The sequence below is a fragment of the Canis lupus genome, chromosome 30, assembly GCF_003254725.2.
Source record: "Canis lupus dingo isolate Sandy chromosome 30, ASM325472v2, whole genome shotgun sequence".
NCBI lineage: Eukaryota > Metazoa > Chordata > Mammalia > Carnivora > Canidae > Canis > Canis lupus.
This window is the reverse complement of record NC_064272.1, coordinates 11,248,834-11,270,933: the sequence shown is the minus strand read 5'-3', so window position 1 is coordinate 11,270,933 and position 22,100 is coordinate 11,248,834. Positions and strand designations below refer to the sequence as shown.

At 35.0% G+C, this 22,100-nt stretch overlaps 1 protein-coding gene across 3 annotated transcripts in view; it reads right to left on the bottom strand.

The window, feature by feature from the left end:
* GOLM2 (golgi membrane protein 2) overlaps positions 1 to 22,100 on the bottom strand; it is a 99,752-nt gene that overhangs the window by 3,647 nt on the left and 74,005 nt on the right. For 2 of the 3 annotated variants that reach the window (XM_025472956.3, XM_025472957.3), the window contains one exon: positions 5,702 to 5,869. The exons of the other annotated variant lie outside the window; for it this stretch is intronic. In XM_025472956.3, coding sequence (XP_025328741.1) covers positions 5,702 to 5,869 — 168 coding nt within the window. The remainder of the gene's footprint in view (positions 1 to 5,701; positions 5,870 to 22,100) is intronic. 3 annotated transcript variants of the gene reach the window in all.

The window sequence follows — 22,100 nt, the reverse complement described above, 5'->3', positions numbered from 1 at the left end:
TATGCAGTTATGTATTAACTTTACATAATGATGTATTCTTATTTCTTCTTCACGTTTATTCATAAAAAAATGCCAAATAAACCAATTTTCTTTTTCCTTTCAAAAACTTTCCTGTTAAACTTATAGAAATTCTCATTTAGAATTGCAGGCAACCATTCTGCATCATAATCTAACAAAACGATCTCATATCTTCAATAGAGTAATCCACTAGGTATGATAGTGTCAACTCTGTTACAGGTAAAGGCTGAAATTATATCCATAATCACACTGTAATCTGAAAATATGCTAATCAATCTCTTATGGTACTCTTTGTACTTTAAAAACTATCTTTGGTTTTAAAAGGAAAATAATCACTGGCACCTCTCTAGAAAACTCTCCTTAGGATCCAGTTATAGGACATCACCTAATGACTATAAACATCTTTCAGGACTTTAGTAATTAAACGAAGATTTAATCACCATGGAACAGTGGGAAAAGCAGCTAAACAAAAGAGAACTCCTAAAAATTTAACAGGAAAATTATTAAAGGGAAAAAGCAGATATGTCGGTAGGTTTTTAACTAAATAATTGTAAAGACAAAATAAAAGCAAGGCTCTAGAAATAGAAAAACTGAATTCTAGTCCTGACCCAGGCACTTAACAAACCTGATCCAGTTTCTAAACCCCTTTATTTTTTTATTTTTATTTTTTCTAAACCCCTTTAGACCTTTAATTACCTCCTCAGTAAAGTACAGATAGCAACTGTTTTTTGTATCTCAAAATAAAATACTGCATATGAAAGCGGCCTTTACTTCCAAAGTCTTCTATAAATATAAGGAAGAGTTTGTTGGTTCTATTGATTTATGCTTTTAATCAATTTTTAATATGGCACCTTCACATTATTTTTCAGAATTCCAGAGGACATTTGGACTACTGAATATTTCTTACATTGAACTACCATTTACATTAACTAGAGTACATTTTCAGAGTAGCTATTCTAACCAGAATTCAAATTTCTACTGATAATCTTTTTGCATGTATTTATAAAGTATGATGAAATTACCTAACCAAATCTGATATAGAACAACAGAGAACCACTAAATAAAATTATATTTTATTTCATTTTACAAAGCAGCAAAATCTATAAATACCTCATTAATATAAAATGACTAGTAAAGGAAATGAGCATTCATAATTTATTAAATAACTCCTAAATTCCTTCTGAAGTCAAGAAAGGACCACCTTCATAAAGCAAGCTCTACCAAGCAAGAACATTTTGGGGTAACAAGGCAGTGAATGTCTCCACTAAAATGTACACATTAATCCATAGGCTAACATGCAATTATCCTCTAAAGCAGGCAGTCCTTGGGGGATCCCTGGGTGGCTCATGGTTTAGCGCCTGCCTTCAGCCCAGGGCGTGATCCTGGAGTCCCGGGATCGAGTCCTGCATGGAGCCTCCTTCTCCCTCTGCCTGTCTCTCTGCCTCTCTCTCTGTGTGTCTCTCATGAATAAATAAATAAAATCTTTAAAAAAATATTCAATAAACACTTTAGTGCTTGCAGTGTGGAAGACATATTCTAAGTGCTGAACAAATATCTGAATCATATAATCCACATAACAACAGGTAAATACATTTCTATTTTACAGATAAGGATATTGAGGTATAGAGGGTAGGTAATTCACAAGGTCATAGAACTGCTAAGTGGTGGAGCTATGATTCAAATCCAGGCCATCTGGCTCCAGAATCCAGGCACTTAAGCTTCCTTCCATAAATAAACCTAGTTATATGCAGATCATATTCTGTTAAGCAAACTTGAAGCTTCTATGGGACTAAAGATAAGAAAAAGAGAATTTGTAAACCTCCATCTCCTTAATACAATAAAGAATGAATTAAAAGACATATTCATCAGATGTGTAGTGTTTCCAGAGTTAATCTATCCATTGGGTCACTTAAAAGAAGGCAGGAAAAAGAATTTTTTATACCAATATAAATAAAATTCTTTTAGGGTGCTTCAGGAAACCAGGAATTAAAAAATCAGAATTAACCAGGATTGTAAACACAGGAAAAATTGGCTTCACTCAATTCTTTAAGAAAACATTCTACAGGTAGTGCTGTCCCAAATGATCAATACATATGAACAAGCATCAGAGATAAAGCTGGAATCCTCTATCTCTCTAATGGCAGAGATGATGCCAAAATCTCCATTTCATAATCAAGAATTTTGGGGACCAAAGCCAGAATATCCTTAGCTGAATCCAGAACTTCAGTACTGCAACTAGAATCTCTAATCCTAGGGACCCAACAGATTGAGAAAAAGAACACTACTAATATTAGAGCAAAAGAGCCCCTACTGCTAGAACCTTGAGTATTTCTAAAGTGCATGTTTCAGTTTTTTTGTTTGTTTGTTTTGTTTCAGTTTTTTTAATTGAAGTATAGTTGATACAACATTATATTAGTTTCAGGTGTATAACATAGTGATTCCCTAAGTTTAAACATTAGTTCTCCAAAAAGTATAGCAATCATCTATTACCAGCATGTTTCAGTTTTTGATATCTCTGGCTGCAGAGTCTCAATGGTGGTAGTAAAGTTTCCACTTTCTTTCCTGAGCTTGGAAGAAGATATGTTTGAGGCACGCTCAAATAAGAAACACATTTTCCCATAATACCTGTGTTATACATAGGGCTTCCACTGTGAATGTGACCACAGAATTTCAGAACTGAGTAGGACCATCTACTGTAGTTCAAGATTCACATTACAGATGAAGGATTGTGGCCCAGAGAGTTTAGGTGTCTTGAAACATAATACACAGCTGGTCTCCTAACTCAGCCTAATGTTTTTTTCCCCACTCTATTCTACTGCCTGCTTTGGCTACAAGTGCACAAACAGGCCTGGAAACCCAACCGTTATTTCTACATTGAAACTATGAAGAAATGCTTTTAAATTCTAAATATTCTAGCTTAATACTAAACATTTAGAATCCAAATTGTTGATAAACAAGGGAACACCTATAATTGCCTCTTCCCACTTTTTGGACTGTTAATACTACACCTAAAGAATCCCTGAAAATAGGGCAGTTCAGCAGTTTAGCGGCGCCTTTGGCCCACGGCATGATCCTGGAGACTCTGGATTGAGTCCCACATCAGGCTCCCTGAATGGAGCCTGTTCTCCCTCTGCCTGCGTTTCTGCCTCTCTCTCTGTGTCTCTCATGAATAAATAAATAAAATCTTAAAAAAAAAAAAAAACGAATCCCTGAAAATATGTTTAAAATTATTTGGGTCTACAATATTCTTTTTTAGTCTGTTCACTCAAACTTATGCTTCTTCATCTGCTGCAGCTGATGTTCTTGAAACTTTGTTCCCTATGATAAAGGGTCCCCTTGGTAGCTATCCTATCTTTCTGCTGCTGTCATCTAGGGAACCCCAAAATGGGATAAAAAAAGTTAAGCGGCAACCTCCAGCTCAACTAAGATTCACCTGCAAATGAGGAAACTCCTAAATTTAACAATCCCCTCCCTACTTCATTGAGGGTATCATTTAGGTCAGTTCCTCATATTCCTTAGAACTGATGCATTTATTCCCTTGTGGAAGGAAAGGCAGAGCAACATGAGGGTACTGGAGATCTAAAGTGTAAAGTGGCAATGAGAACTGGGGGTGAGGGAGGGAGAAGGGTACAGAGGAGAGAGAGAGAGAGAGAGAGAGAGAGAGGGAGAGAGAGAGAGAGAGAGGGAGAGAACTAAAGATAAATGTACCTACTATGGATAAAAGCCAAACAAAATACCTGAAATTCTGTGATAAAAGTCATTAATGTTAAGATAGCCTAAAACATAAGAAATTATTTGCTCTAATAAAAACCTTAAAATTATCCAATGAAATGATAAAAGATCTTATAAAAGAAAACCTAACAATGTTTAAAGTTTAAACTAAGTTTATAAGACCAGAAGTTACGGGGTTATTATTCTAGTCACAGTTTAAGATAAAAACTCAATGAGAAAGCATAAAATTATTAGTTAACAACATTTACCCAGGGTCCTATGTATTATAAATACTATGAGGAAGTGGGGGGATGGGTGAATATAAAGGCAGAAAAAGATACAAACAAAATATAAGGCAAAATAAATGAAAATTCCTGCCCTCCAAGAGCTTACAATCTAATTTGTGATATGATATATAAGCACAACAAAGCCTGAAAACAATGTTATAAATAATTGCAAAAAAAATCCAAACAAATCACAAAAGCAATAAGAAAAAATGGTAACATTTATGAAAAATGGATGAGATTATAGAAAAGGTGGGTATAATTTATTCAATGGCTCCAAACAGTGTTTGAGAAGGTCTCATTAATATATCCTTGTATAACTCTTAGAATTATCTTTTTCTTTTCTTTCTTTTTTTTTTAAGAATTATCTTTTTCTATTCCCAACAACCATTCTTCCAAAACTAGAATGTACTAACGAAACGATGCCTGTGAAACAATGCCTGCGTGGGAGTCAGTCTCTAGTTTCCCTTTTTCTATTAACTATGTAGCATTTTAGGAGAACTATATTTTCTTTTGAGTTTTATAAAAACAAACCCTGTCGGGTGCCTTGGTGGCTCAGTTGATTAAGTGGCTGCCTTCAGGTAGGGTCAAGATCTCTGGGTCCTGGGATCCAGCCCTACATCCATCCCCTGCTCAGCGGAGAATCTGCTTCTCCCTCTCCCTCTGCTCCTCCTTTTGCCCCCACCCCCCACCCCTTGCTGGTGTGAGTGCACGTGCTCTTTCTCCAATAAATGAATAAAATCTTAAAAAAAAAGGCAGAAACAAAAAATCACCCTTATCATGAACCTAAATAAAATTTGATTACTTTAAAAAGAGTTAAAGGGAAAAAAAAAGAGCTAAGGAAGAAATTAAGGCAGTTTACATTAGAAAATATTTCATGCATCACATTATAAAATCTAATACATCACACATTACGTTCATAATCAACTTTTACAGAAAAGAGAAAAACTTCCACAAATATTACTAAATGGTATTAGCAGGCAAAAAAGAGGCCTAATAACTTGCAATAACGCAACATACTTTGATATGCATGCATGGGTAGGCTGCATGCACACAGGTAGATTCTGAACTTTTAATAACTTAAAAGCTCAGAAGTTACACAGTTAACAAGGAAAATATGTTGAATCTGTGTATTAAACATGAAACAGACAAAACTTTACAAACCATTAAATATAAATTTTCAGCTCAGAAAAAATTTCAAAAACAGCCTTCCTATACTGAATTAGTAGTGAGATCATCTTATATTCATTGTGGAGGAGACTTCCTTTTGGTGCTTCCCTTATAACAAAAAGGCTGTCTGGTTAATATTTGTACCTAAAATAATGAAATTTTTTCAGATGAGAAACTGGAAAGGAATTATTTTCTGAGAATATTTGCTTTACATAAACTCTAGAGCTATTTCAAGCAATTTAAATCTAAAATTTCTGAATATTGTTGAGTTTCAAATTATAACGATATCAGTAATACATGTAAGATAATTAAAATGAAAATACTTAAATAAAATAATTAAAATCTACAAATATGACTATGATAAAATTGTTTTCAAAATAAAATTGAAAACTACACAGGATCTCTTTGTATTAAGAATGTAATTCTACTAATAAGTGGAGAAAATTCTACACAAATTCAACCAAAAAATTTAGAGGTGGGTTTCACGGTCACAGCATGGAGGCCAGGCCCACGCTCACCTTGGACGTCTTCCTCTCCACCATCACCATCTTCTTCCTCATTGTAAGCCAGCTCAGCCTGCTTGTCTGCCTCGTACTCACCTACGTTACCATCATCCCCATTATAATCCGCCAGTTTAGAGCCATGCTGCGGATCAACAGGGGATTCATTCTCATCAAAGAATCGGCCTGTGAAGTAGGTAGAGGATTAATTCAAGAGTAAAGAGAGAAGAAAAGAAGGGACCTACACTGGAGGCAGACCAGAAAGTAGACAAGTGAAACCTGGCAACTTTCAGGGTACTGGTTATAAAAAAGATACATTTGGGGAAGGCTATCCAAGACAAAAAAGAAATAAGAATGAAGATTGAAAATAATTTTTTAAAAGAATTTCTCTTTTGTGTTAATTTCAGTACTTGCTACTTGAGGTTTGAATATTTTCTGAAAGAAAAGGTTACCATTTTCAGGACTGTATTCCTAATAACCAATGACTTCTCCAATACAAGTATTTATCTAATTTACCACTTTAGGAGAACAATAAATAATCTTATTACTAGATATAATACATATTTGAAATCTGTAGTCATTTGCTGCTTTATTAAATATCACTTTCTATTAATAATTTTGGTACTTTTCTTTGTAAAAATAAACAAGTACTAGGCAGACTAGTTTCTTTTCGGACGCTAAGACAAACTAACATAACTGATGGCTCTATCAAGTTCCTTCAGTGATAGTGACTTATGATAGTCTTGTATTTCCAAGGAGGGATGGCAGAAAGAATAAACCATCAGAATTCCTAGTGGTATCTGTTTTGAAAAAACATCCCAAGTAATTCTGACTTATTCTTTCCCATTTCCTAAATAGGACTTTTAAAAGTCAGTGATACAGGAAGCTTAAGAAAGTTGACCTACATGAGACTGTTACATTGCACACATTCATAAAAATAAGAAATAAAAAAAAGCAAAAGACATAGCACCTACTGTAGAAAGCTATTCAACAATTAAGTATTGACAATAAAAATGTTAGGCACACTAAGATCTGACTCACAAAAACAAGTTAAACTCTACTTTGACATTAAACTTAAGTAGCATAAAAGTAAATTTTATTTCCAATTCCTAAAATTTAAATAACAGTAACCTACTGGCAATAGAAAAATTTAAGAGTTTTAAAAAATTGTAAAAACTTTCTATAATAAGTCTAAATTTTTTTAATTAAAAAAAGTACAAATGGAAAGAATTATGGAGGTATTGGTCAGTTCTACAAATAGCTCACCACATTATCAGGCCAATATATTTCTAGTTTTTGGATAAAGAGTCAATCAGGAAAATAGTTAAAAAACAAATCACACTTACAAAGGCTTTCAATGATAAGGGGTTTTTACATCGGAGACTAATGGGGGCTAATAAAAAGAGCATAAAATCATCTTATATTTATTCCAGAATAAGATGACTTTATTATTACATTATATGTTCAATTAACAAAAAAATGGAAAAGTTGATAAAATAGAGTAGAGAAAAGAAATGGATATAAAAGAGATAAAAAGGAAAAACAGAAATAAGAATATGTAAGCTATTTGTGAGACAGACACCTTGTCACCTAATGATAGTTATGCAAAACAAAACATTTTGGTGGCTTTTGTTATTATTTCTTTCTCTAACAATAAAACAGATGATGCCAATGTTATAGAGATCTACATTTTCTTTTTAAAAAAGCATTATTTACTATGGACTAAACATCTGGAGCAGTTAAAACATCCTTATGCGATAAGAAACTGCTGTTTTTTTTATATATAAACATTTTAATATGGCAGTGAATTTCACAAGGTATATCATTTCCTCTAAGAAATTCTTTTACATTTTTTATCAATTATGAAATACAGAAGACTAAAAAGTTAGTCTGAAAAAGTTATTGTAAAACATAGTTAATATTATCAGACATGGTACATTAGCCAAAAAAAAATCAACCTATACTTATTATAATTTTCCAACAGAACAATTTATAGTTTCTTTCTTTTATAGGTGTTTGATGATCTGACTAGCCTGAATTCAGTCCTAAAATTATAATACTACAATTAGTGACACTAGCTACTAGACAGAGATAACCAGAAATCAGCAACAAGAATGATTGAGAAATCAACCACAGGGGTACCTGGCTGGCTCAGTTGGTGGAGTGTGAGGTTCTTGATCTCAAGAGTTGTAAGTTTGGGCATTGAGATTACTTTTTAAAAATCTTATATATATAAAAAAAGAGAATGGATGAGCACACCACTGTCCTTTGCTAAATAAGTAATTTGTGCTATCATATATACAGAATTTTCATTTTTGGAGAAACAGCTAACCCTTTGTATAGGGTTTCCAACATTATGATAGACAATAAGTAAGAAAAAAAGAACCAGCTACACAACATTGCCAGTCAAGTTGTGACATCAAACTTCACATTCAATAGTGAATGACTATGACAGTATAAATGAAAATGCATAAGTATAACAGGCTGCTAAATTATATAATGGTAAGGCAACATATTTGCAAAAAAAGAGTTCTATAAGGGAGAAATTTGTGTGGGTTAGAGCTAGAAGGGAAGGTTTCAAAAAAGAGGCAAATATAATAAACCATGACAGAGAGAAGGAAAGAAACATTGGAAGAATGGGTTAAGAAGGGAGATGGAGTATTCAGGAGACAGTAGGTAGATTAATTTGACTGGATTTATATGAGAAGGTAGAAAGAGGAAGTTTAGACAAGAAAATTAGGAATAATTATGGCAAACTTTTACAGATAAAGATCTTAAGGGGTCTCCTACATCCCCTTCACAAGGTCATTGTTAGAATGAATGACAAAGTATATGAAAGTACCTACAATGCTTTTTCATACAACAAAGACTTGCTAATATATGTGCAAGGTATTGTGCTGGGCACTGAGATGCAAAAATAAACTTTCCATCTCCACTTCTGATAACTCATTGTAGTAAGGGAGACAAACATGTAAACAAATATTTAGAAAGTGATGCTATGTGTGTTATACCAAGTGACCTAGAAAGTGACATCTGAACATGGAGACTATTGCTATCATTAGTTTCTATTTGATAGAGAAGTCTGGACTTCAGGAAGGTAAGGAGCTATGAGGACTTAGACTAGGAAGATTTAACAGGAAATTAGTTAGGAACAGGTGAATCAAATACATTTAAAAATAAAAACTGAATACATGGTACAATGAAATGGAAAGACTCAAAGAATAATTTTATAATCCTAGCCTGGAAACTAAAAATAAAGATACTCATACCTAAAATGGAACAATTGGAAGGGTATGGGAAGCAAATGCTTTAGGTATACTGAATTTAGGGTTACAGTAAGATATGCAAATACAAAATTTTATAGATGCATGGAAAAAGATGGAATTAGACTCTACAAAGTGAGGGCTAGATGTACATACTTAAGATTCATAAATGTAAAGATGATTGGTTAAATTATGAGAAGATAATTTCCATTAGGAAATATTTACAGAAAACAGCTACAAGTCAAAAGAATGATCTTAGGTAATGACTGTATTTAAGAAGGGAAAAAGAAAGTAATGAGGGTAAAGTTATCACATGAGGGTATAAAACTGATATGTTTCAACAAGAATTAAATATTGTATTTGATCTCTGAAGCATTTTACCTATTTATTTTTTATTTTTTTTAAGATTTTTTTTAAATTTATTTGTTCATGGCAGAGAGAGAGAGAGAGAGAGAGAGAGAGAGAGGCAGAGACACAGGCAGAGGGAGAAGCAGGCTCTACGCAGGGAGCCCAATGTGGGATATGTGGGATTCGATCCCGGGTCTCCAGGATTGCGCCCTGGGCCAAAGGCAGGGCCAAACCGCTGCACCACCCAGGGATCCCTATTTGAGAGTGAGAGTGCAAGGGCGGGGAAGGGCGGGGGGTGGAGAGAGATGGAGAGAGAGAGAGAGAGAGGGAGGGAGAGAGAGAAAATCTCAAGCTTGATCTGGGATCTCCAGGATCACACCCCAGGCTGAAGGCGGCACTAAACTGCTGAGCCACCGGGGCTGCCCTCATTTTACCTATTTAAAGATTAATTCACTTCTTTCTCTCAGTAACCACAATGTTAAAACTGTGCCCACCTAGATGAGTAATATGGTAATTATATTTCGTTTGGATCCCCAAATTTCCTTACATTTTTGCAAAATTCAATTGTTTACTTGAATATTATTTTCATCCTGGTAGCTGCTTAAAAGTGATTAACTTATCAGTGACAAGATACTAGCTCCAATCCAACAATTTAAACACAAGAACAAGAAGAAAGAAGCAACATATGCTCTAGCTACTGAAAAGTGTTCGGGTGGTATCAAGTTGGAAAAAAAAATCATAAGAGATTGGTTGATACACTTTTCAGTTCACTTTAAACAACAGAACTTCATACAGAATGATAGGTATTCTGTAAAACACCTTAAACATCAGACTACAAACTTCCAAACCAGTAGAAAACGAAAGGATGATGACAAATAACTACAACACTTCTCAATCACAAAAAGGCATTTCAATCAAGAGAACTAGACTGTATGTTTCAATCTCATACTGGAAATCAAACCAAGATAAGTCACTTCTTTGCTTCATTAGCTCAAGTTCAATCACAGGTTTCAACTTCTCAACTATTATATGAAAAACAGGCTTATGTTTTTCTAGTCATTCTTTTAATATATTATTACTATTATAAACAACATGAATCAATCTGAGTTGATCATAATAACTCAAGAGAGAAAGAGAAGGAAAGTTTATTCTAAAACTTTCCTATAGAATAAAAGGAAAGTTTATTCTAAAACTTTTCCTCTAGAAAAAGAGGCAACTTCTTTTTCTAGCCTTCATACTCCTGGTATCCATTTGTACCATTCATTTGGAAATCAACATACTCGAATAACTCTTACATTATTCAATTTAACACCTACAGTTTTGACTTCTTCAAGTATCCCTAAGGGTCCAAAGCATGTGATAACTTATCATCTGTTGAGACATGAGTTAGAGTTGTAAATGCTGGAATGGTGAGGTGTGCAAATTATGACAGAAATGTTACTGTAGGCTTTCCCCACAAAGCAATGTAGAGGGAAAACTACTGACTGGCTTTAGAATGGCTTACTTTGGTTTCATTAAGAGGCTCATTACGGGACAAAAAGACCATACTTATTTTACATCTCAAGGTATAGGACCTGCATGTAGTAGATACAGGAAGTAAATCTATGGACTTACAGAAGGTAAAGAGAAACCAGGAAATGAAAGCAACACGGTAGCTGGAAATTACATCTAACGGCATCTGAACAATCTGACAATCAACACCCAGACCCCCATTTCCAATGCAGAGGTTCAACTGCTCTTTCCTCTTCTTTACTTTATCCACAGGCCACATTTTTGTTATTTTTTAAGACTAATTCTATGAGGGGGAGAAGAAGAAAAGGGAAACACAATTTGATTTGCATCAAGGTCAAATACTGTTTACCTTTTGCTTTTATCCTCCACCAATCCTACTGGACTAGTCTTAGAAACATTATAAAATAAAGGGGTCTGAGGTGGGAAGTATTTTGCTAATTTTTTAGTAACATTAGGCACACGTCACGTATTTATGACAAGTACATTAATCTTATTATGCACATTAAATAACTGAATGCTCCATTTCAACTTCAGTATTCATTTTTTTCAACTTCAGTATTCAAATATTCTTTAAGTCAGAATAAACAAGGCTATAATGTAATTGATTAACAAATTCTTACATGCCAAATATGATTGCCTTTCTGAATTCACGTCATGAAAAAAAGTCATCTCAAAATAATATTGTAGCATATTGAAGAATGGAGCAAACAATTTCTTCAAATATTTGAGAAAAAAATTTTAACTTTTTAAAAGTAAGCTTGCCACCCAACATGGGGCTTTAACTCACAACTCTAAGATTAACAATCCCATGCTTTTTTTTTTTTTAAGATTTTATTTATTTGAGATAGCAAGCAAGCATGCATGAGCTGGGTGGGGGGCAGGGAGAGATGTAGAAGCAGGCTCTCCACTGAGCAGGGAACCCAATGTGGGGCTTGATCCCAGGACCGTGGGCTCAAGACCTGAGCCAAAGGCAGATGTTCAACCCATTGAGCCGTCCAGGTGCCCCAGATGTCCCATGTTCTACCGACTAAATGGGCCAGGCACATTTATAAAAGTTCGTTTTGTTTTGTCTTGTTTTACATTTTTCTTTATAAAGTAGCACTATGATCCATACTTTACAAAAGTTTGACAGATTTTTCTATTTATTAAATATTTTCAGGTATACAGAGAAGTGTGGAGAACATCCATGTTTCTCCATCATCCAGAACTTTGTCTAATTAAAAATTTTTTGCCATATTTGTCTTAGAACTTTTAAGATTTTACTTATTTATTTGAGAGAGGGAGGGAGAACGCACACAAGCAGGAGGGAAAAAGGGAGAAGTCGATTCCCTGCTGAACAGGAAGCCCAACATGGGGCTCGATCCCAGGACCATGACCTGAACCCAAAGCAGACGTTTAACCAACTGAGCCACCGAGGCGCCCTGTTTTAGAACTTTTCATAAAGAAAACATTACAGATATAAAGTTTCCTAGTACCTCTCCCTAGCATTCTCCTCCTATCCCCAAATAGGTCAAACATCCTCATGAAACTTTATGTATTCATTAATAAATAATATTGATGGGATACCTGGGTGGCTCAGTGGTTTAGCGCATTGCCTTCGGCCCAGGGCGTGACCCTGGAGTCCTGGGATCAAGTCCTGCATTGGGACCACATGGAGCCTGCTTCTCCCTCTGCCTATGTCTCTGCCTCTCTCTCTGTGACTCTCATGAATAAATAATAATCTTTAAAAAAAATAATATTGATTCATAAACTTTAAATATATCACAAATGGGCAGGAAAGAGTTAACTTGGCATGCCTGGTTTGCTCAAACCCTGTACATTCCAAAGAAAGGTTTGTCTTCAGGACTGGTGGTTGGCTGGAAGCTGGCCGTAACTTCTGAGCCTATGGAATGTTCTGCCTGATAAGTATTTTTGTATGCCTGAGGCCTTGGGCCATGCTATACTAGGATGATTAGATAAGTTTATTCTAACAAAGCAATTATTGTTTATATTTGGTTTTGCTAGGTGGAGGGTGGGAAGGCTAGAGTCTGAGTAACTGAGTAGCTCAGTCACGAGGCCATTGCATGACATGTGGGCACTACATGACTGACCCCCAAGAAAAACTCAAGGATCAAGTGAGTTTTCTAGGTTGACAACATTCACACATCTTGTCACATGTTTGCTTGGAGGATTAAGCAAATCTCCATGCAACTCCAATGGGAGAGGATACCTGGAAGCTCGCCATGTGCTTTCTCCTGGATCTTGGCCCATGAGCCCTTTCCATTTGCTGATTCCAATCTCTGTCCTTTCACTGTACTAAACCACAACTGTGAGTATAACTCTTCTGTGTCCTGTGAGCCCCTCTAGTGAATTATCACATGTAAGGGTGATCTTGGGACTTCCAGCACATTATGCTTTTGAGATTTATCCAGTTGATAAATGTGGCTTTGTTCACTCATATGAACTCCTATATATAATTCCATTGTATGTATATGGTACATATGCCATGATTTATCCATTCTTTTTTTTTAAGATTTTATTTATTTATAGAGATAGAGATAGAGAGAGAGAGAGAGGCAGAGACACAGGCAGAGGGAGAAGCAGGCATCATACAGAGAGCCTGACGTGGGACTCGATCCAGGGTCTCCAGGATCACGCCCTGGGCTGCAGGCGGAGCTAAACCGCTGCGCCACTGGGGCTGCCCCAGATATATCCATTCTTATATTGATGAACATTTGTTTCCAATTTTCAATGTAATACACAATGAATATTCTTGTACAGGTCTCCTAATACATATGAAAATGTTTTTAAGTACATATAAGGTGCTAAGTTGTAGGGCATGTGCATCTTCTCATTCTTATGATTGATCTTCTGATTAACAAAAGTTCTTAATTTTAATAAAGTCCAATTTATCATTTTTAAAATTCATGGTTAGCTTCTTGGGGGAGAGGAGATTAACCTGGTTTAAGAAATCTTTGCTTATTCCAGGTCATTTAGATATATTTTGTTTCTTCTAGAGGTTTTATTGGCTTTAAATTTTAAATCTGCAATCTATCTTTAATTTAATTGAGTGTACTGTGGACATAGGAGAGCCAAGGTTAATATTTTTCATCTGGCTACTCAATGGACCCAGTACTACTTATTGAAAAGTCTATCCTTTTTTCCATTGCATTATATTATCAGCTTTGTCATAAATCAAGTGACCATATATATGTGGTTAATTTCTGTATTCTCCAATCTGTTGGAGAATTCTGTCTATTCTTGTCCCAATACCATATTGTCTTGATTACTTCATCAATAAGATTTCTTTTTTAAACTTTAGTTACTTAATCATGAGAGACACAGAGAGAGAGAGGCAGAGACAGGTAAAGGGAGAAACATGATCTCTGTAAGGAGCCCCAAGTGGGACAGGATCCGGGACCCTGGGATCACACCCTGAACTAAAGGCAGACACTCAACTAAGCCACCCAGACATCCCTCACTAATAAAGATTTATAAAAATCTTGATGTCTTATAGAAGTCACTAAGTTTCATTCTTCTTATAGATTATCTTGGCTATTCTTAGTCTTTTGCATTACCCTACATATTTCAGAATCATTTTATTTCCGCCAAATTCCATCCAGTTACCACCAAAAAGAAAAAAATTCTGCTGGGATAACGAATGGAATAGTATTGAAATTCTAGCTCAATCAGAGAAGAACGGACATTTTTAAAAACACTGAGCCTTCCAATCTATCAACATGGATTTATTTTTTTATTATTTTTTAAATAAGAATGTATTTTATTTTTTTATGATTTTTAAAAAGATTTATTTATTTATTCAGAGAGAGAGAGAGAGACAGAGACACAGGCAGAGGGAGAAGCAGGCTCTATGTAGGGAGCCTGACATGGGACTTGATCCCCGGTCTCCAGGATCACACCCTGGACTGTAGGCGGCACTAAATCGCTGTGTCACTGGGGCTGCCCTCAACATGGATTTAGTTATATATCATCTGTCAATAATATTTTGTAGCTTATATAAGTTCTTATGATGATTATTTTGTTAGATTTCTTTTCAAGAATCTGATGTATTTCATGCTATTAAAGATAGTTTTCTGGGGTGCCTGGCTGGCTCGGCCAGTGGAACATGCAACTCTTGATCTTGGAGTTGTGAATTTGGGCCCCATGTTGTATGTAGAGATTATTTAAAATAAAAATCTTAAAAAAATAAAAAAATAAAAAAAATCTTTAAAAAAAGTAGTTTCTTTTTAAAAATTTCACTTGATATGTTTTTGCTGATATATACAATTAATTTTTTTTCTATTAGCCTTCTAATAACTTTGCTAAATATTTATTTAACATTTACTTTAATAGTTTGTAGATTGTTTGGAGTTTTCCACATATAAAATTATACCTGCAAATAATATCAATTAATCAGTTTTATTTCTTCCTTTGTAATCCCCATACTGTTTATTTCCTTTTTTGTACTTTGTATCATTGATTACACCTACAGTGAAAAGTTGAAAAGAAGTGATGATAGTGGTTATCTTAGGCTTCATGATTTCAAAGGGAAAATTTTTGATAGTTTCCCATTAAGTGATGTTTGTTATAAGATTTTTGTATATACTCTATCAAATTAGGGAAACTACTGGCTAGCTCTAGTTTGCTTACAATTGTTGTTTATCACAAATATATGTTGAATTTTTTTTTGTTTTTAATATTTTATTTACTTATTCATGAGAGACACACACAGAGAAAGACAGAGACACAGGCAGAGGGAGAAGCAGGCTCCATACAGAGAGCCCCATGTGGGACTCGATTCTAGGACTCTGGGATCATGCCCTGAACCAAAGGCAGACACTCAATCACTGAGCCACCCAGGTGTCCCGCGTTCAATTTCTTCAAATGCTTTCTTTGCACCTATGAGAAGCAACTACTCGATTTGCCTCATATGTTTTGTTAATATGGTGAATTATATAGACTGCTTTTTAAATATTACATATTTAATATGTCATATTAATTACATATTAATATTACACATCTCTCTCTGTCTCTCATGAATAAATAAAAATCTTTTTTTTTAAAAAAGTAAGGATCTGTATACACTTACTTGAATAAACTTGATAATTTTTGCTTCAAAATTTCTAGTTTTGATGAATTTTAAGTTTTGATAGAAGTATATTAAAATCTTTCACATTAGTTTTTTTCTTTTAAGATTTTATTTATTCACTCATGAGAGACACAGAGAGAGAGGCAGAGACATAGGCAGAGGGAGAAGCAGTCTCCCTGCGGGGAACCTGATGTGGGACTCGATCCCAGGACCCTGGGATCATCACCTGAGCCAAAAGTAGACAAACCACTGAGCCACCCAGGAGCCCCTCTTCTTTAAATTTTCTTCTTTCAAAATTACCTTCTTTTCTTCTTTTATCAATTGTTTTTTTTTAACTTTATTTATTTTATTTTATTTATGATAGTCACACAGAGAGAGAGAGAGAGAGGCAGAGGGAGAAGCAGGCTCCATGCACCAGAAGCCCGACGTGGGATTCGATCCCGGGTCTCCAGGATCGCACCCTGGGCCAAAGGCAGGCGCTAAACCGCTGTGCCACCCAGGGATCCCTCTTCTATCCATTGTTTGTTGGAAGTGGTACCTTGTATTTCTATTTTTTTTAGTGATTACCCTTTTTTTAAGTTTTTATTTTTTATTTATTTTTTAGGTAGACTCCCTGCCTGACGTGAGACTTGAACTCATGACCCCTGAGATCAAGAGTTACATGCTTAAAAAAAAAAAAAAAAAGAGTTACATGCTTTAGGAACCAAGCCAGCCAGGTACTCCACCCCCTAATTTTTAAACATACATAATTTAAACATTTTTAAAAACAAAATTACAAAGTATTCGGTATTACTATTTTCTTTCTGAGAGGGACATGAACTTTGTCACTTTACTCTTGAATACTTTCTCTTTTATTATTATTTGCTGTTTTTGCTGTCTTAACACAAAAATAATTTTAAGTCAATAATGAAATTTCATCAATAAGTTTGATTAATTTGAGTTCCCATTTTTTGTAGCTATTACTAGCCCTCTTCAATTTTTTTTACTAAAGATTAACCTTTATCCTTCTTTCATCAAATGTGTCTTTGAGAGGTAAACTCAGTCTTATGTAACTGAATGTGTCCTGATTTTATCCTCATTAGGTGGTATAACATTTTAACATTCTACGTTGGTAGTTATTTTTCACTCATTACACTGAGGATATTATTCCGTTATCTTCTGTCATTTGACTTGTTTATGAAAAAGTCTACTATCAATATAATTGTCATTCTTTGGAAATAATCTATGCCTTCTGGTATCATTTAAGTTTTTTTCCTTTGTTTTTGGATACCTCTGAAGCTTTTCTACAATGCCTAAAAGCAAAGCAGGCACATTCATCTGAAAATAGTGTCTTTAAAAAAAAAAAAAAAAAATATATATATATATATATATATATATGTTTTTTAAAAATATAAAAAAAAGAAAAAAAAAGAAAAAAAATATAAATATATATATTTTTAAAGATTTTATTTATTTATTCATGAGAGACACACACACAGAGAGGCAGAGGCAGAGGGAGAAGCAGGCTCCATGCAGGGAGACCGACGTGGGACTCGATCTGGGTCTCCAGGATCACGCCCTGGGCCAAAGGCGGCACTAAACTGCTGGGCTATCGGGGCTGCCCTAAGTATATACTTCTTAAGATTTTATTTATTTATTCATGAGAGACACAGAGAGAGAGAGAGGCAGAGACAGAGGCAGGGGGAGGAGCAGGCCCCCCACAGGAGCCCGATGTGGGACTCAATCCCGGGGCTCCAGGACCATGCTCTGGGCTGAAAGCAGACACCCAATGACTGTTCAACTACAGAAAATTCTGAGCTCTTCAACTTCTTCAAAATTATTTTCAAGTATTAATTATCTACCAGTTCCTCCATTCTCTACCCGAAACTGTTATTAGACATATATATATATTCTGCCTAATATCTCTGTCATATATACATATATTTGTCTCCATATCCATCTCATTGCCATTCCGTGCTATATCCTTGGTAAATATCTCAGTACAAGCTTCCAAATAACTTATTTTAGTCAACTATTTTCATGGTCTAGCATCTCATAGACTGATTTTTATTTCAGTGACTGTATTTTTCATTTCTAAAATGTATAACTGGTTTTTATATTTACCTGTTTTTGCTTTCTCTCTGCCTGTTTCTTCTTAATCTCTTCTTTTTTTGAGTAAGTTATCTCTTCATTTACCACTTTGAGCATCCTTAAACTTAGTTTTTAGCAGACTGTTAGATAAAATTCTTTTCACATTCCAGTTGTGGATATGGTGGCTATGTCCCTTAGCACTAATATTTTTCAGACATTTTAGAGTTTTGGTTTGCTCACCCATTTTCCATGTATTTGAGGTATTTATGCTTTTTCTCTTTTTCCCTCTCTGTGTCAACCCATATTATTAAGTTTAAAGACATTTTCACCCAGTTTCCTAGTTGAGAATGAGATTTATAATCACATTTCAGAGTTTCTATTCCATGATGCTATTGGAGATAGCAAAGATTTGGTATAAAACCAATAGTGGTGTGGTATGATCATGCTCCATGGTCACAAGGTGCATCTGCAAGTTTCTATCTCTATAAGTCTTCAGATTGCTAAATACTATAGTCCTTGAGAGCAGCCAGCAATAGCTTTATTTTCTGTTTCCTTTGCCAGGTGAGATGGGGCAATAACTAAGTCCTGGCTTTAAACAATAAGCATGGCTCCTATTTTATTCTTGAGCCAAATTCCTGGAAACTTACATTTCCAGACCTGAGAATCATAGGTTCAATCATTCAGTTCCTTTCATCATCTAGTATTTTTGATTCTCTCTCTCTTTTTTTTTTTTTTTAGTATTTTTGTTTCTTGAAAGACCACAAAAATGTTAGCATTGTTTTGAGATTATCAGTACCTTTTTAGTTCTCTTTTTTATATATTTTGTCTATCACATGTATATATATGTATATACTCTCAGATACTCTAGCTTGTCTCTCCAGTATTGTTCAGGAGAATCATTAACCTTGGTTAAGTAAACAAACACCTGCTGCTACTGAAGCATACTATACAGAAAAAAGTCATATGAAAGGCAGCTTCATCATTGCCTATTGTTTCAAATAGCTGTCTTTGCAACTTTCAGTATGAAGCTAATATTTGAAAAGAACTGTTCTCTCTACTCAAGGCATCTAAATATACAGAGTTATGTTGCTCCTACTGGCAAAGAGGTAGGATATACATGAATTTTCAGTTTCAACTACTTTGGAGGATGTCTCACTCCCTCCTTGAAATATGCCTCCAGGATACTTTGAAATATCACCTAAACTCTATTCTGTGTTATAATATAGCCTACATTCTACATTTTAAATTAAACCAACCCAAATAGATCTTCCAGATATAATGAAACATGCCAACAAATTATCTAGCCATTTCCACATGACGTGGCAATACAAAATTTAATTTATAAAAATATATCAATAAAAATATGATATGCTAACATAAAAAAATACTAAATTTAAAGCTGCCCAAAAATTGTGGTGATTGTTGTATAAAATCTAAGATTGTTCCTCCTATATCCAGTCAGGAAAAATTATAGCTATAAATGCATAACGTTCCACCTCACAGGTATTCAATAAAAGTTTATTTAAATGAATATATTAGTAAGAAAAAGAAATGTGAAGATTTAAGTATCTAAAACTTAAAAGTTAAAAAGTTTAATACCTAAAAACTTAGAAATTAAAGTGATAAACCACCAGTAGCAAAGAATAAAATAAGACAGATTAGAAATTAAACAGTGGCAGGGGCACCTGGGTGCTTCAGTTGGTTGAGTGTCTGACTCTTGATTTTGGCTCAGGTCATATCAGGGTCATGAAATTGGGCCCTGCTATGAGCTTAGGCTCTGCACTCAGTGGGGAGTCTACTTGAGATTCTCTCTTTCTTCCTCTGCTCCTCATCCTTTACTCTCATGTTATTTCCCTCTAAAATAAATAAATAAATCTTAAAAAAAAAAAAAGAAATTAAACAGTGACAAAATCAATAGCTGGGTTTTTGAAAACTAGAAAAATTTAAAAAAACCTGATAAATGGGTAGCCCCGGTGGCCCAGTGGTTTAGTGCCACCTTCAGCCTGGGGTGTGATCCTGGAGACCCAGGATTGAATCCCTTGTCGGGCTCCCTGCATGGAGCCTGCTTCTCTCTCTGCCTGTGTCTCTGCCTCTCTCTCTCTCTGTGTCTGCCATGAATAAATAAATAAGTAAAATCTTAAAAAATAAATAAATAAAACATTTTTAAAAACCTGATAAACTACAATTTAAAAAAGAGTGACTATATAAGTTTTAGGTCTAAGAATTTTAGAATAAATTAAAAGTAGGGAAGTTCTCATAAGCATATATTAATATAATTTATGACCAAGTTATTTTATGTGACTATCTACAGAAATAAAAAATTCTTATTTGATACAGTAAGTTTAACAAATATTTAACAAATGCCTACTATGTAGATGAAACCTCTTGCCCCCAAGAAGTTACCACTTTATTTTATTTTATTTTTTTTTTGAAGTTACCACTTTAATACAGAAGGCAAGTAAATGAACAGTTACAGAATTCAGGACATACTATCCAACATTGCTGGTTCTTTAATGTTTTGTTTTTCAGATTTAAGGAAACCCTTTTCTCTTCTCTCTTAAGAGATCTATAACTTTTTTTCATTTTTTTAAGCGATCTATAACTTAAAGCAACTTGAAAAAATATGCCATGTGAATAAATATGAAACAATTTCTTTTTCTCTCTACATGATCCCTCTAGAATTCAGTAATCTTATATTCATGTAATATAGTTATTTGGGTAAGTTCAGTAAGAAATCTGTTCTCTTGGTATTAGGACACTTGGAAACTTTGGGTATATTACCAAGAATCTGACTAAATGTCATACTTGTGAATGATGCATAAAATCCAATATAACCAGACAGCTTTACAAATCTAAGGTTGACTATAAGGAGTCAATATTTATAAAGCACCCCCTTAGAAAGACCAGCTTGTATCAGGGGTACAGGTTTCCCAGCCTTGTAAGTGAATCACAAAGGTCAGTTCCTGGCAGGCTCAGGAAGCTCAGGATCTTGGGAACCTGGAGAAGAGAGGAATTCAAATAGGTCTACAGGTATTGCAGGCAAAGTCTGATGGCCAGTCCTTGGGCTTGGCTTCCTAACCTCCAGAGGCTTTTAAAATTAGAATCTGAGGGGGCAGCCTGGGTGGCTCAGTGGTTTAGCGCCACCTTCAGTCCAGGGTGTGATCCTGGAGTCCCAGGATTGAGTCCCGCATCGTGCTTCCTGCATGGAGTCTGTTTCTCCCTCTGCCTGTGTCTCTGCCTCTCTCTCTCTCTCTGAGTGACTATCATAAATAAATAAATTAATTAATTAAAAAAAAAAAGGAATTTCCTAGGTGAGGAGAGCCACAAAGGTGTCTTTTGTTATGCTGATAAGGTTAGTGTTGGAAGGAAGCTAAGGTTGGAAACCAGTTGCCAAGACAACCATGTGATTAGAGGGTGGGAACTTTTAGTCCCACACTCTCAACCTTTTAGGAGAGGGGAGGAAGGCTGGAAGTTGATTCAATCACAAATGGCAACGACTTCAGCAATCACACCTACGTGATGAAGCCTTCCATAAAAACCCAAAAGGACAGGGATCAGAATGCTTCTGGGCTGGTGAGCTTTGGGGAGAGTGATGCACTTGGAAAGGTCATGGAAACTCCACACTGTCTCCCTATACCTTCCAATACCTCTCTTCTATCTGGATGTTCCAGAGTTCTATCCTTTCAGAACAAGGCTGTTATCTAGTAATTAAAATAGAGTTCTGTGAGCCACTCTAGCAAATTAAGCAAATTCAAGGAAGGGATTGTTGGAACCTCAGATCTACCATCCATCCCTTGGTCAGAAGCACAGACAACAATCTGGACTTTCGAATGGTATCTGAAGTGGAGGAGAGGAGAGCAATCTTGTATGACTGAGACCGTAATCTCTGAGATCTGAGGCTATCTTGCAGTAGATACTGTCAGAATTGAGTTGAATTGTAGGACACCTAGGGTGGTGTCTGAGAATTGGTTGGTCATGTGGGAAAAACCCATACACATCAGAACTGGTATCAAAATTGTTACATTATGGTAGGGAGAAGGACAAGAATTGGAAAAAATGGAAATTCTAAAGATAGGTTAAAAATAGTGCAACAATTTAATGTGCATATGTGTAAAAACAGAAAAGAAAGAGAAACAGAAGAAAAACAAAGGATAAA